This window comes from Schistocerca serialis, chromosome 8 (genome assembly GCF_023864345.2).
Source record: "Schistocerca serialis cubense isolate TAMUIC-IGC-003099 chromosome 8, iqSchSeri2.2, whole genome shotgun sequence".
Classification (NCBI taxonomy): domain Eukaryota; kingdom Metazoa; phylum Arthropoda; class Insecta; order Orthoptera; family Acrididae; genus Schistocerca; species Schistocerca serialis.
This window is the reverse complement of record NC_064645.1, coordinates 145,792,733-145,807,705: the sequence shown is the minus strand read 5'-3', so window position 1 is coordinate 145,807,705 and position 14,973 is coordinate 145,792,733. Positions and strand designations below refer to the sequence as shown.

The 14,973-nt window shown below is 38.7% G+C and overlaps 1 protein-coding gene across 1 annotated transcript in view; it reads left to right on the top strand.

Moving 5' to 3' along the window:
• Positions 1–14,665, top strand: part of LOC126416772 (gem-associated protein 8-like) — a 58,243-nt gene extending 43,578 nt beyond the window's left edge. The window contains exons 2-3 of the mRNA XM_050084629.1: positions 10,544–10,597; positions 14,335–14,665. Coding sequence (XP_049940586.1) covers positions 10,544–10,597; positions 14,335–14,531 — 251 coding nt within the window. The 3' untranslated portion in view covers positions 14,532–14,665. The remainder of the gene's footprint in view (positions 1–10,543; positions 10,598–14,334) is intronic.
• Positions 14,666–14,973: the final 308 nt, after the last annotated feature.

The window sequence follows — 14,973 nt, the reverse complement described above, 5'->3', positions numbered from 1 at the left end:
TATGCAGTGCTTCACAAAATAGCATCTTCAAAATTTTAGAGGCATTTCAAGGAGTTCAGAGTAGTTTTATATAAAAGAACTTTTTGTGGTTACAATAATGGCAAACAATACAAGTAGTCCCTTTTTATATTAGATTTATAAATGCTTACAGATGTTGCCAGTTTGCAGTTGGCCATAACATAGAATAAAAATACCAATATTTTGCTGAAAGAAAGCAACATAAGTTCACTAATTTCTCTCAATTTGGGGCCAGTTTACGTAGTATTAAATTTACATACGCTACAGTATGTTATAGGTCTGAATGGATTTAGTTACAAAATACACAATATCCGGACACCTGGCTGAAAATGATTTAAAAGTTCATGGTGCCCTCCATCAGCAATGCTGGAATCCAGTATGGTGTTGGCCCACCCTTAGCCTTGATGACAGCTCCCACTCTCACAGGCATACGTTCAGTCAGGTGCTGGAAGGTTTCTTGGGGAATGGCTGCCCATTCTTCATGGAGTGCTGCACTGAGGAGAGGTATTGATGTCGGTTCATGAAGTCTGGCATGAAGTCGGTGTTCCAAAATATCCTAAAGGTGTTCTATAGGATTCAGGTCAGGACTCTGTGCAGGCCAGTCCATTAGGATGTAATTGTTGTGCAACCACTCTGCAACAGGCCGTGCATTATGAACAGGTGCTTGATTGTGTCGAAAGATGCAATCGCCACCCCTGAATTGCTCCTCAACAGTGGGAAGCAAGAAGGTGCTTAAAATATCAATGTAAATCTGTGCTGTGATAGTGCCATGCAAAACAATAAAGGGTGCAAGTCCCCTCCATGAAAAACACAACCACACCATAACACCACCGCCTCCAAATTCTATTGTTGGCTCTACACACGTTGGCAAATGATGTTCACTGGGCATTCGCCATATCCGTACCCTGCCATCGGATTGCCACATTGTGTACCATGATTTGTCACTCCACACAACGTTTTTCCACTGTTCAATCATCCAATGTTTATGCTTCTTACACCAAGCGAGGCATTGTTTGGCATTTACCGGCATGATGTGTGGCTTATGAGCAGTTGCTCGAAAATGAAATCCAAATTTTCTCACCTCCCGCCTAACTTTCATACTACTTGCAGTGGATCCTGATGTAGTTTGGAATTCCTGTGTGATGGTCTGGATGTCTGCCTTTTACACATTACGATCCTCTTCAACTGTCGGCAGTCTCTTTCAGTCAACAGATGAGGTTGGCCTGTACACTTTTGTGCTGTATGTGTCCTTTCACATTTCCACTTCACTATCACATTGGAAAGAGTGGATCGAGGGATGTTTAGGTGTGTGGAAATGTCGCATACAGATGTATGACACAAGTGACACCTAGTCACCTGACCATGTTCGAAGTCCGTGAGTTCCGCAGAGTGCCCCATTCTACTCTATCATGATGTCTAATGACTACTGAGGTCATTGATATAGAGTACTGGAAAAAGGTGGCAGCACAACGCACCTCATATGAAAAATGTATGTTTTTGGGGGTGTCCAGATACTTTTGATCACATAGTGTGTGTAATATTAACTTAAAAAAAAAACCTCCATACCATGTGAAAAAGGACATTTTAGGGGTAATATATATGCAGACTTTATTTCTTAAATATGTCAGTCAAACAGTGGTGATAAGGTAAAACTTTAAAGCACATTATCTCAAAACACTACCACAGTGGTTAGACGCTGGACTCGCATTCGGGAGGACGACGGTTCAATCCCGCGTCCGGCCATCCTGATTTAAGTTTTCCGTGATTTCCCTAAATCGCTCCAGGCAAATGCTGGGATGGTTCCTTTCAAAGAGCACGGCCGACTTCCTTCTCCGTCCTTCCCTAACCCGATGAGACCGATGACCTCGCTGTCTGGTCTCCTTCCCCAAAACAACCAACCAATCAAAACACTACTTTTCATCGCAATTATTCATACTGTCATAACTCACTCAAATTTAGAGATGGAAATCTATGCTTTTTTCAAATTGTTTAGAGTGTAGTGCTGAACATAAAAATTGCAATAACTTAAACTCCAAAATTTTTGACTAGAGGTCTGTTTTCGTTTTCTGTGTCACATATGTGTCAACCGTCCTTTTCTCGCATTAGCTCCGCAGGAGTAAGATGCTAGACTCTAATGTTTTATATGTAACTTATCTAATCCTGTAGTTATGTGGTGCTCAGATAGGCACATGATGTCTACCTTTTCAGAGCCCTTTGATTTTCCAAACAGACGAGAAGCGATGTTTCTTAAAGATCAAATATTCCATTATTGCTTCAGCATGCATCTGGGATATTTTTAATTCATGTTCCACTATTTCGGCTGACAATGTTTCAGCCATTCTCAAGGTGAGTCACTGACAAGTTTTCAAACCACTTTACACACTGTGGAGTAAACATGCATGCTTTCTCTCTGGTGCATGTGCGATTACTTCACAGAGTGTAAAGTGATATTAAAACTTGTGAGTGACACATATGGGTGAAAGGTTGTCAGCTGAAATACTGGAATATGAATTAAATATATTCCAGATGCATGCTCAAAAAATGGTGGAATAATAGACAAGAAGCTCTTCTGCCTTATTATGCTAATATGTTGATGAAATAATTGAACTTTATTTTTCTCTGCACTCGTAAGCATTTTTTTTTTTTTTTTTTTTTTTTTTTTTTTTTTTTTTTTTTTTTTTGTGGGGTGTTCTGTTATTTTGACTTCATTAAAAACAGGGTGCCTGAATCCTATTCTATCCTTAAAAAGAAGCATCTCTCTGTTCAGTAACTGCAGGGATCTTACTTTGTGTGAGGGTGCCCCCGTCCATACATTTTCTGCAAGAAGCTCAGCCAACTTATCTTTCCCTCTTGCGTTCAGGTGTATGGCATGTTTAGTATATTCTCATCTTCCAATTGTAGCAACAGGCACTGCACTCATATGAGATTTCATTTCAGCCAGCAGCAGCCTGCTCAACTCAGTGACCACATAGCTCACAGCAGTTCTAACCCAGTGCTGGTCATGGTGCCGTAGGAACTCCACAAAACTCACATTTGTGTGTGTAGTTGCTACTCCTATTTCATCTAAGTCACTCTTAATGTTGTAATTACTGTCCTTAGCCAGGATATTTCCTGCTACACCTACTGCAGTAACCTCTTTGTGAAAATCTTTGTACAAATTTCCTATGTCCTGGCTGAGGTTAGCACTTGGCTTTACAATACTTCTGGCCTGGTACCCTGTTCTGAATTTGTCCTGTACCATTTGGCCTACACCACTCCCATGGCCCTACATAGCACCAAGACTCTTCTTCTCTTTCATCCACTTGGTGCCAACCTGCACTTAGTTTCTGGGATAAATTTTCATTCTGCAGCTGAGTTTGCCCTAATGTGAAATTTCCTGGCAGATTAAAACTGTGTGCCAGACCAGGACTCGAACCTCGGAAACCACCTCCAGACTGTGGGTAAGCCACATTTTAAAAATAGCCTTCCTTCCAGGAGTGTAAGTGCCGCAAGTTATGCAGGACAACTTCTGTGAAGTTTGGAAGGTACGAGTTGAGGTATTGGTGGGAGTAAAGCTGTGGGGACTGGTCATGAGTTGTGTCTGGTAGCTCAGTTGGTAGAGCATTTTCTCACAAAAGGCAAAGGCTCCTTGTTAAAGTCTGGGCCCCGCACACAGTTTTACTCTGCCAGGAAGTTTTAACTTCTTTGCTAGAAGCCTGCTGCACCCTATTGTGACCTACAGATGGATGAAGCTTCCCCCTCCTCCCCCCCACCCCCCACTCCCGCCCCACCCCTACTGCAAGACAAGTCAAATTTATTTGATATTGTAGATGAAGTAGTTGAAGAGCTGTTCCCCTTTTGTCTATTGCTTGTTACCTTTACACAGTTCCCATGATACTTTCTCCTCTTCCACCTATCTAGTTCAAATTTTGTCTGTTCTAATCCAGCCTGAAGGACACAAATCTTTGCTCCCTGTTCAGTGATTCTCATGTCTTTTTCTTGGAGTGTACTGTTCCATGGGAGAGACTTGAAGAGTTCCCCATTCAGTTCCCCACTGCAGTTACCCAAATGAAACTCCAACCCATAATCTACATATACCACTTGCTGTCTGACTGTAACAGCAAAGTCCATACTTATTGTGCATTGCAACGTAGATTATATGTTTGAGAATAAAACTAAGTCGTTTATGCACTGTAAACTACACAAATTGTTGTTATTTAAGAGCTGCAAAAATTTGGCCTACTGGTTAGCACTCCAGGTGGGTGATATGAAGTATAATAAATGTAATATAAAGTTATTTAATTGGATAGATAAAAGAATCTACTAATGAAGCGGCAGCAGAGCATGGACATAAGACGATTTTAATTGCCAAGCTTTTGGGCCAGTGGCTCCTCCTTCAGGCAGAAATGTTGAAGGCGAAGGGGAAGGAGGAAGGGTGAAGGGAAAGGACTGGAGAGGTCTAGGAAAAGGGGTAGATTTTGGGAAAGTCACCCAGAAGTGCGGGGCAGGGGAAGCTTACTGTACAGGATGAGAAGAAAGGACTGATTATTGGGAACTGCATCGAACAAGATTTGAAAACCTGAGAGCTTAAAGGTGGAAGACAGGGTAATATGCAGACAGAGGTTACTGCTTAAACATCATGCATGAGTTAATAAGAGTGAAAAGCTAAGTGCATTTTATGTAACAGAGATGGGAGGGGGGCGGTGAAGAATAGATGGGAAAGACAATGAAAGATATAGAAAACTGAAACAGAGTGAAGCAAAGAATAGTTACAGTGAATAAGTGCTGAGGTGGAAGAAATCAACATAAATTAAGGACAGCTGGGTGGTGAGAACCAAGGACATGTTGTAGTGCTAGTTCCAACCCTCAGAGTTCTGAGAAACTGGTGTCTGGAGGAAGAATCCAGATGGCGTGTGTGGCAAAACAGACATGGAGGTCATGAATGTCATCAGTGACATCTTTACGATATGGACTCACGGTAAGGCTGACCTGCTAAAATTCCTGGAATCTCTGAATACCTTCTTCCAATTAAATTTCACATGGTCCTATTCCGAATCCCACGCCACTTTCCTTGATGGTGATTTCGTCCTCACTAAAGGCCAGCTACACACTTCTGCCCATATTAAACTTACCAGCAAACAACAGTACTCACATTTTGACAGTTGCCATCCTTTCCGTCTCAGATGTTTCCTCCCATAGAGCCTTGGCATCTAAGGCAAACGTATTTGTTTGGATGCAGACTCTTTTCAGTAATACACCACCATTCTCACATTAGCCTTCACTGCACGTAATTACTTCACCAGCCTAGTTAAAAAGCAAATTTCCTGGGCCGTCACATACAAGCCTGGTACTTCACAAAACAACTTTGGAGCACACCATTGGTGACTCAGTATTATCTTGGCCTGAAATATATTAATCAGCTAAATCAACTGGGCCATGACTTCCTAAAATCGTGCTCTGAAATGAGATCCATCCTGTCTGAAATTTTTCCCACAACACCTAGAACAGCATTCCGCCGCCCTTCCAATCTCTGCAATATTCTTGTCAGACCCTATGCACCTTCTGCACCCATCTCCCTATCCTATGGCTCCTACCCCTGTGACTGTCCCTGCTGCAGGAATTGCCTTATGCACCCTCCTACCACCACCTATCATAGCCCTGTAACTGGCAAAACATATACTATAAAAGAGAGAGCCACCTGTAAACATTTCATGTCCCAGCTATTATAAACACTGTTCGGCCTTCTACAGTGGCATGATGAACACCAAATCATCCATTAGGATGAATGGACATAGGTCATCCCGTATGGTAAGCCTCCAGTGACCTGGGGTTCTGGGTGACTTTCCCAAAATGTACTCCTTTTCCTAGACCTCTCCAGTCCTTTCCCTTCACCCTTCTTCCTTACCCTGCAACTGTTCTGCCTGAAGAAGGAGCTTCTGCCTCCAAAAGCTTGCTAATTACAACCATCATTTATGTGTGTGTTCTGCTGCCACTTGGTGAGTGGATTTTTTATCTATCCAATTGAGTTATTTTGTCAATAATTGTTTGTTTTTGTTGTTATGAATATAAGTTAAATATTTCGAAGCACCTGTTAATTAACTTATTCACAATAGACTGTAACTTTTAATATTACTTTAAGGTATGCAAACTACACACACACACACACACACGCACACATACACATACGTGCGCACGCGCTAGTGCAAGAAACATTTGTGGAAGTTCTACACAATTGGGAGACAAGGGCATGCTAGACATGGCCTACACCTGAATATGAGAGGGAAAGGTAAGTTGACTGAGTTGCTTGCAGAAAATGTATAGAGGGGCGCATCATCACACAGAGTAAGGCCCATGCAGTTACTGGTGCCAGAGAGGTACCTTTTTTTAGGATAGAATCAGGATTGAGGCACACTGTTTTGAAAGAAGTCAAAATAACAGAAGAGCACGACAAAATGCTTATGACTGCACAGAAAAGTAAATTTACATTATTTCATCAAAATATTAGGATAACAAGGTATGCTACTTTCCCAAACTATGAACTTAACAGTGAAAGGTCATGCACTGTTGAAATTGTTAGTAAGAAAAAATAGGACAATTATCAGGATTCTCTAAGTTTACTGTACTAAACTGTAAACAGAAATATGACTACCAGCCAACTTTACAATTTTCCATGTTTTCTGTAATGATGTGTAAAGGAAAGTGAAACCTTTAGTAATAAGCTTAAAAAAACACACTAATACACATAATTAATGAGTAATCTGTGCTAAATGAATTGATATTGCAATCTAAATAATTTACCTTTATGAGACGGCAAAAAATTGCACATCTCACCTGGCTGCAATACTGCCAACTTTTTTGATGATCTTTTAACAGAGAAATGCCTACAGAAAGGAACTATACTGAACATCTCTTTAAGCAATTTCCGTAAACAATATGATGTTCACAGTTAAGAGCCTGATTTAGTGCTCTCTATTTGCAGTTGATTTCTCAATTTTCTAATCTTCCTCCAGCTTTATCATGACAAAGAGCTGTCAAGTAAATGGTTGGTATGATGGATGAAGGAAATGTCTTAGGCTTTCTCAAGAGATAATCTTGTCATAAATTTAAATCATTCACGTTCTTTAACTTACATGAATTGTGCATGAATTTTAAAAATTTAAATTTTAATAACTCATTCAGATCTTTGTATTCATACTATGCTGTTTGTAGGGGTCTTGGACAGAGGAGAAGTGACCAAACCACACAAAAAAATTTTTCGTCTCTCTCTTTTTCACCCCCTCCTCCGTCTCTCTCTCACCCCCCCTCTCTCTCACCCCCCCCCCCCCCCTGGCGCTCTCTCTCTCTCTCTCTCTCTCTCTCTCTCTCTCTCTCTCTCTCTCACACACACACACACACACACACACACACACACTCACTTCCCTCACCCTCCCTCTCTCTTTTTTCTCTTTCTGTCTCACTCACTCTGTTCCCAACAGAGTGTATTATTTGAATATCTATGACACTCATCTGAAAATCCAACAAACCAGGGAAAGGATATGTCTATCTGTTGGGTCGCAAGTTGTCATGGGCACGACTCAAAAATACCTGTAGTGCTAGCAGAATACTGGTTGAACTTGTACACCTAAATGACCTCGTAACTGTGTAGAAAATGAAAATCTTGAGCCTTTGGGTTCAAGAAAAAGTAACAGACTCCAAACTAAGGCTAATAAAACTCACGATTAGACTATGGAGTACGTTATCCCAAGCACAATAATAGAGAGAACCCTATGAACTACAGCTACCTTTGTAGGTATGCGGATTTTTTAGTGTGTGGTGATTGCAGTGAAACCCCAGTAGCTGTAAATTATATTTTAACACAACATATTTTATTGGGTAACAAGAGGGTAGCCCCAGACTGTCCAAGGATTTTTCATCACTTTTATGTGAAAACAACACAAGTCTTAAATGAAAGTTTTAAGTAGACTAATTTATATGGAAAGCATCTGCAGCTACAGGTAATGATGAATGAAAACACCACTGACAGCTGGCAAAACTTGGTTTTTAACTGACCTCACTACCAGTTCCACGTCTTATAGTTGCATCTTCAGGTGCAATCTACATATTTAAGAATTGAAATATAATTATAAACTGCACTGCAGATTTATGCTATTATACAAAAATTATTTGAAGAAATTTATTACATCAATCCATCGTAGGTGAACCCAGCATTCTTAGTCAAGGTATTACCATTCTGAGGATACTGTCAGTATATAAAAAGCTACACAAATGAAGGATAATTTAGAAAGTGGTCCTCTAATAATGTTGCCGGTTAGGCTGAGCTGGTATACTGATCATTCATTGTATGTGCAAGTATCTTTAAGACTAAAAACATGTGCTGAAGACTAAAACCAATTTTGAATACTTCACTTATGATACAGTTTTCTGGTGGATGGTGAAGGCAAGGCCTACTTTTGCAAGCTGCACCATTCACGTCTGGTTTGAGATACGCAAGACAGCTGTGTGCCTAGTTCATTGTACTTTGTACCCATCATGGCCTTGCACTGTTTCTGCTGTTAAATAGCTTATGAGCCATAACTTCAAAATTGGTTTTAGCCTTTAGCACAGTTTCTTTTTCTTGTAGATACTTTAGCATGCAGTGAATGGCCAGTATATCTGTTCGATCTACCTGGCAACATTATTAGAGGACCACCTTCCCAATTACCATTCATTCGCCTTCTTTTTCAAATGTTGACAGTATTCTCAGAACGGCAATACCTTGACTAAGAACTTTGGGTTCATCTGAGATGTATTAATGTAATACTTTTTATGAGTAGAAGTATTCAAATAATTATTATATAATAGCTCAAATTTGTAGTGCAGTTTATAATTATATTTAAATTCTTAAATATCACACCCCAGGAAGAAAAGTGACACAAGTCGAATAATGGCTTCTTAAGTTTGTGTCACTGAAAAATGTGAGAAGTGTCCCAGTGTGTACGAAAAATATAGTGGAATTTATTGCTAACAATACTTACTTCATATTTAAAGGAACTGTTTCGATATAAGTTTTACATAATTATTTCTTTAATTTGAGTTTCCTCAAGTACTCCATTTTTGAATTGTGCCACTGTTCTTGCTAGGGTGTGATATGAAGGCTGCACCTGAAGATTTGACTGTAAGCCATGAAACCAGTAGTGTGGTCAATTAAAAACCAAATTTTGCCAGTTGTCAGTTGTGTTTTCATTCATCATGAAAGTTTTATAGTTTTGCATTGAGTTAACACCTCATCCCCAAGCTGGTGTGGAATTCAGTGAGTAAGAGAGTGGCTAGCTCATCCAATTTCTGTCAACTGATGAGCCAATCATGCTAATTAGTAATGTCATTGAATCTTCTGTCTACAGTTTTATCCTCTGTATTTTATTTTTCAATAACAGTTTGCTTCTCTTGCTGTCAAATGTATATGATAGTGATTTTACATTGTACTATTTTAAAGTATGAATAGTTCAAACTGTTGTTAATTTTTCATGCACAAGATCTGCCAAAAAACTCTGTGAATGGAATAGATTTTGGAGGGAGAAGGGGAGATGAAACTGTTACTAATAGCAACTGACCTGTACCATGGAGTATCATATGGGGTATGAATGTACACGTAATTAATTTTAGTTGTAAGTCATAATTTTGTAACAGTGGAAAATCCAGGATGAAATGTAACAATATAATGAAAAGGATAGTTACTACTCACCATTTAGCAGAGCTGCAGAGTAGCAGAAAGGCACAACAAAAAGACGGTTGCAAAGTTAGCTTTCAGTCAATGAGGTCTTTGTCAAAAACACACACACACACACACACACACACACACACACACACACACACACACACGCGCGCGCGCGCGCTGACAGTTGGAGCCAGCTGGAGGTCTGGCTCCAGCTGCCAGAGACTGTGGCTGATAGCTAACTTTCTGACAATCTTTTTGTTGTGCCTTTCTGCGACTCAACATCTCCATTAATTTGTGAGTAGCAACTATCCTTTTCGTTATAGTGTCATAATTTTGTAAGGTGTTTGATTGTATTACATGCCCTTAAAACAAAGTACCAGCTGTGCTACCATTTGTTAATGTAGCAGAACCTCCAGTTCATGATTTACAAAATATTTAATGCCATAAGATTTGTGGTATTCGAGAGGAAAAGTCTGTAACACATAAGTATTAGTCACTGGTCCAGTAAAGTATGTTGGGAAATTTTCACTATCTTCCTTCACACTTCATTGCCACAATTTGAGATCTGCCTTCAAAATTTACTGCTTAGTTTTTTGAAAAGTGTTTTACTCTGTGTTTGAGTTATCAGTGTTTGCTATTTTCATGTTCGAAACACTATAAATTCTTTTGGGAGTTGAGAGCAATTGTTAACAATATCATCCTGTAAGATTTTGTACCAGTTTGGAGCATAACATTTTAATGGGATTTGGAATATTGTGCCAGAAGTGATTATCCTTAAATTTTGAGGACCAATTTGAGTTTTGTCTGTCTGCAACTAATAAGTTGTAAAATGTGTGGCATTTATTGTTACAGATAAGCTGAGAGCTGCTAAAGAACAGAAAAAGGAAAAAGAGCCTGATGGTAAATGTAAGTGATTTATTTCCTACTATATAGTTTCACATTGTTTATGAAAGCAGTAAGATACATGGAATTGTAATTTAGCAGAGTTTTGACAGTTGTGTGTTTTTATTAGGCAAAACAAACTTCATCTTCAGAAAATTGCATTTCTGTTGCCCCCCCCCCCTCCCAACCACCTTCTCATATCTTCACCTTCCCTGCATCTTCTTAAGCACTATAAAGTATATATTTTGAAGTAGATTGTAATTAATTAATATAACAATATTACGACAAGGATAGCGGCTGCTCATCATATAAAAAAAAATCATTTTGTTGTGCGTATCTGCGACTCAGCGTCTCCAATATTATGAAAAGGATAGTTGCTACTCATCATATAAAAACAAAAAGTCTTTTTGTTGTGCATATCAGTGACTCAGCATCTCCGCTGTATGATGAGTACAACTATCCTTTTTGTAATAATGAAATTATTTAGGGTTACTACTGAATGCTATGTTCCATTGAGAAAATGTTTGGAGAGTTAGCAGTGAATAGCTTCAGACTGACTGGGAAAAGAAAAATATGAAAGGACAAAAGTGATGTTGGAGCTTAATGTCCTGTTAGAATGAAGATTTTAGGAGGGGACAGTAGCATATTTAGAGAAGTGGGGTGGGGGGTTGGGAGAATGGGCTACACCAGTTGAAGGAACCATCTTGTCGTTCATCTGACTGGGCTTTATGGAAATCACAGAAAGTGTAGTCAGAATGAACAGGCATTAGAATCTTGCTCCTCTTGAGTATGAGCCTGGTGCTTAATCTTTGTGTTATCTTGTTTGATAGCTTAACATGCAGTATTCAAACACTGTGCCACATTAATAAGTGCCTTAGTGTTTTATGCTAATTTTTTCCTTTACAGTACCATCTCTAATGTCCTCAGTGTCAGGGGGACATAAACCCCTGATCTTCTTTCTTTCCTATATGATAGAACACGAGCTATATAAAGAAGGTAGTAACAAAAGTAGGATTGACAAAGGAAGTGTATCTGCATATACATTCACAACATTCCCGTGACCCAAAACCTGTTCCTTCAACAGACATTTTGATTGAAATAAATGATTAGCCTTGTATTTTTGTTCTTGACATAATTTTTCTGTTATCATTGTTGAAGATTTGTGTGACATCTGTATGGAGAGAGAGTAATAAGTTTTTGGTGTCTTTTGTGAAAATAGTTTTTTCATTATTTTAATTCCATTGCTCTGTGGGATACATGATGCACATGTACTGAAGAGTGCTGAGGATATCCTTTAGCACTTAAATACTAATTGTGTTGATGTGCTACCAATCATGCTGTCATGGAACTTCCTCAGCGGTGTCAGGTCTTCTCTCTTGATTCAAGTGCAATCGACACAGATAGCTGTTACTCAGGCATCCTGAACATAGGTGTTTTTTAGGCCATCGTTTGTAGACAAATCATAAGTCATGCAGTCTCAGAAATATTGAATTGATTGGTTCGCAGGCTGACATTTGCCACCCCCACTCCCCTTCCCCCGCCCTGTAAATTCTGCCCAGTTTGCAGGAGTGATCTCTTGTACTTATCTTTAATTCATTTACATTTTTAATTTTTTTACATTAGTTTCTGCATAATTGGACAGAAGTTACCCGTATTATATGTTGGTGAGAAACATTTCATCCCTTATAAACATCTATTCCCTTGAAAAAGCTTCACAATCTTTGTGAATAGTACCTTCTTGGCAACTGTGATGCAAACATATGCACACTCATTTTTTCATTCGCTCCTTGTATTTCATAGATCCCATCAAAAAGAACAATCTTCAGGGATGTGGAAGCTAGTCAAGGTATACATTAACAAAAGAGAAGCAGATCAAAAAACTTAATCTGCACAGTGCATTAACATTGAACTATCACACACTGCTTGATACCATTTGTGACTATCAGTTTAATGTAATATAGTAAATTAGGGAGAAAGCCACTACTTGGAAGAAAGCTGCTGCTTCTTCAGTTGTATTAAATAGTTGCTGTTTATTTTCTGTTAGTAGCTTAGTATTTACTTTATTACATTGATACTTTTCAAAGAGAAATAGTTCTTTACATCTGTAACTAGGAGTGTTTTCATACAATATACCACTACTTGTCATCCAACTTTACAATGAACACTGGTACTTAGCATGCAGCCAAAATGTATGCTCAATCTTTCATTCTAGGTAATTGCATAATTTACAGGAGTTGATAACCAGGTATGTTTTTCATTTCTTGTCAGATTGGCTATATATTGCATGTACCTATGTCAAATGTTGGGAGTTCGAGTTTTTTGTTTTATATTAGATGGAAACCCTGCTATCTGCATGTATCAATGTACCTCAACTCATCAGTCCAGCCAGCCTTTTTCCTTGCCTAAATAGTCCAGTGGCAGTTTTCCTGTGTCCAGACTACTCTCTGTGCTCTGCGATATGCAGTGAACAGAGATGCAAGTGTCACGTGATGTATTTGATATTCCATAGTGAGGAAGTTCTGGAAGGTACAGCTGCTCACTCTTTTTGTTGAGCACTGAAATGGCAAGTAATTTGTGACACTGGTCCACAGTCCCCGTTAAGACAACATTGCCCAAAGCAGTTGATTTTGATCCAAATCTGGGTGCTCCAAGTGGCATGTGAAAAGCCTAGTACATACTACACTGTCTTAGAAAGGGAGTGTCTTATGCCTGTCACGCACATCTCTCTCCTTCCTTACCCCCCATCTCTCCCCCTCCCTCCCTCCCTCTCCCTCTCTTTCTTTCTCTTTCTCTTCCTCCCCTTCATTTCCTAACAAAGGAACTCTCTTTAGTTCATCAGCTCATGCGTTTGTTAATATATAGCAAGGTCCATATTATCCAGGTGCGAATTAGAAAGCTTGCAGATTAGATTATCTATGCAGAATTTGATAAGTTTTGAAAAAATAAAAATCAAGAATTGTTCTATTATTATTAAAATGAATATTTTTGTTCGGAATACATAATTATACATGTAGATAATTTTTTCATGCCATTTTATGTTCTTGAAATGCCCCATGTTTAGTCCATGATTTGAAGGAAGTCTTTTAAAACAAATACCACACCAGGTCAACTTTTTTATGCAAAATAGCTACACCTTGCAGACATAAATTTTTCAACACTTCATTTACATAGCTAGCAACAGCTGTTTATAAAAATTTCAATCTTCCCTCAATTCAGTGATTATTTTTTTCTGTATTAACCTGATTACTTTCAAGCACTTAATTTTTTGTACTAAACTAGACCTCACCCTGATCGTCCAATTCTCATTCTTTGTTTGGTTATAAAAAAGTCTTATAACAACCCATGAGCTGATGAACTAGAGAGAGTTCCTTTGTTAGGAGGAGTCTTGTTTTCACTCTGCTCAAACATCTGATCTATCAGTAAATAAAATTTCTGGTAAAAACATGTGTTTTGGATTACTATATCTCTTTTTTTCAGTTATCCATGCAGTTTCTGGTCTGCATTATCCCAGACAATTGGGAGCTTGCTGTAGATAACTGTTAATTATTTTTCTCAATGTAAATAGTACATTGTTTAGCAATTAGATAAGGAAATCTTTTATTTAATGCACCAATATATGGCTACAGTACATTTTATACCAATTAGGCAGAACAGTGATCAAAATTTTTATTTTATATAGTCTCAAGCAGTTTACAAGAATGCAGATTAATAGTAAATGTAGTATTAATATTGAGTTTTCACTACCATTTTACTTTTTGCAGCTGAAGATGATGATAACTTAGATACAGTGCCGCCAAAGAATCCTGTGGGTCAGCAGAGAATTGAAGAAATGAAATTGCTGTATGGTAAAGCAGCTCCTATGATCATGGGGATGGAAACTGCATTACAGCTTTCGTTTGACAGAAATGTTGATAAGTTGCAGCCTCGAATGTGGCCCAATATTCCATTAAAACTATAACAAATGTGCTATAATGAGATTTGATTATGTTTTAATTTTGCTGCTTCAGCAGCCCAAAAGCAAATGCAAATAAGAATGTTTCAAAATAATGTAAAGATTTTTCATAGATAATAAATTAATAATGAAACACTTAACACTTTTATACTTTTAATGGATGTTGTGGGGATATGGACGTGGGTGGGTGGCGGCGGGAGGGAGGGGGGGGGGCAAATTAATTTTTTTTTATATATTTCCTTTATGAAATTTTCTTGGTCCAGTTCTCCTAAGTGATGTTTGTAGGCTTCTAATTGCCTAGCTGTGACATTATTACACTGCAGTGGTAGCGCACATGGTTGTAAGCAACATCTGAAAAATGCTTGAAAAACAGTGTCCCATATGACTTCCAGCTGTAGGGTCCTTCAGGTGTCTTGCCTGAAAACTGTAACTTCTCCTTAACAGCAGC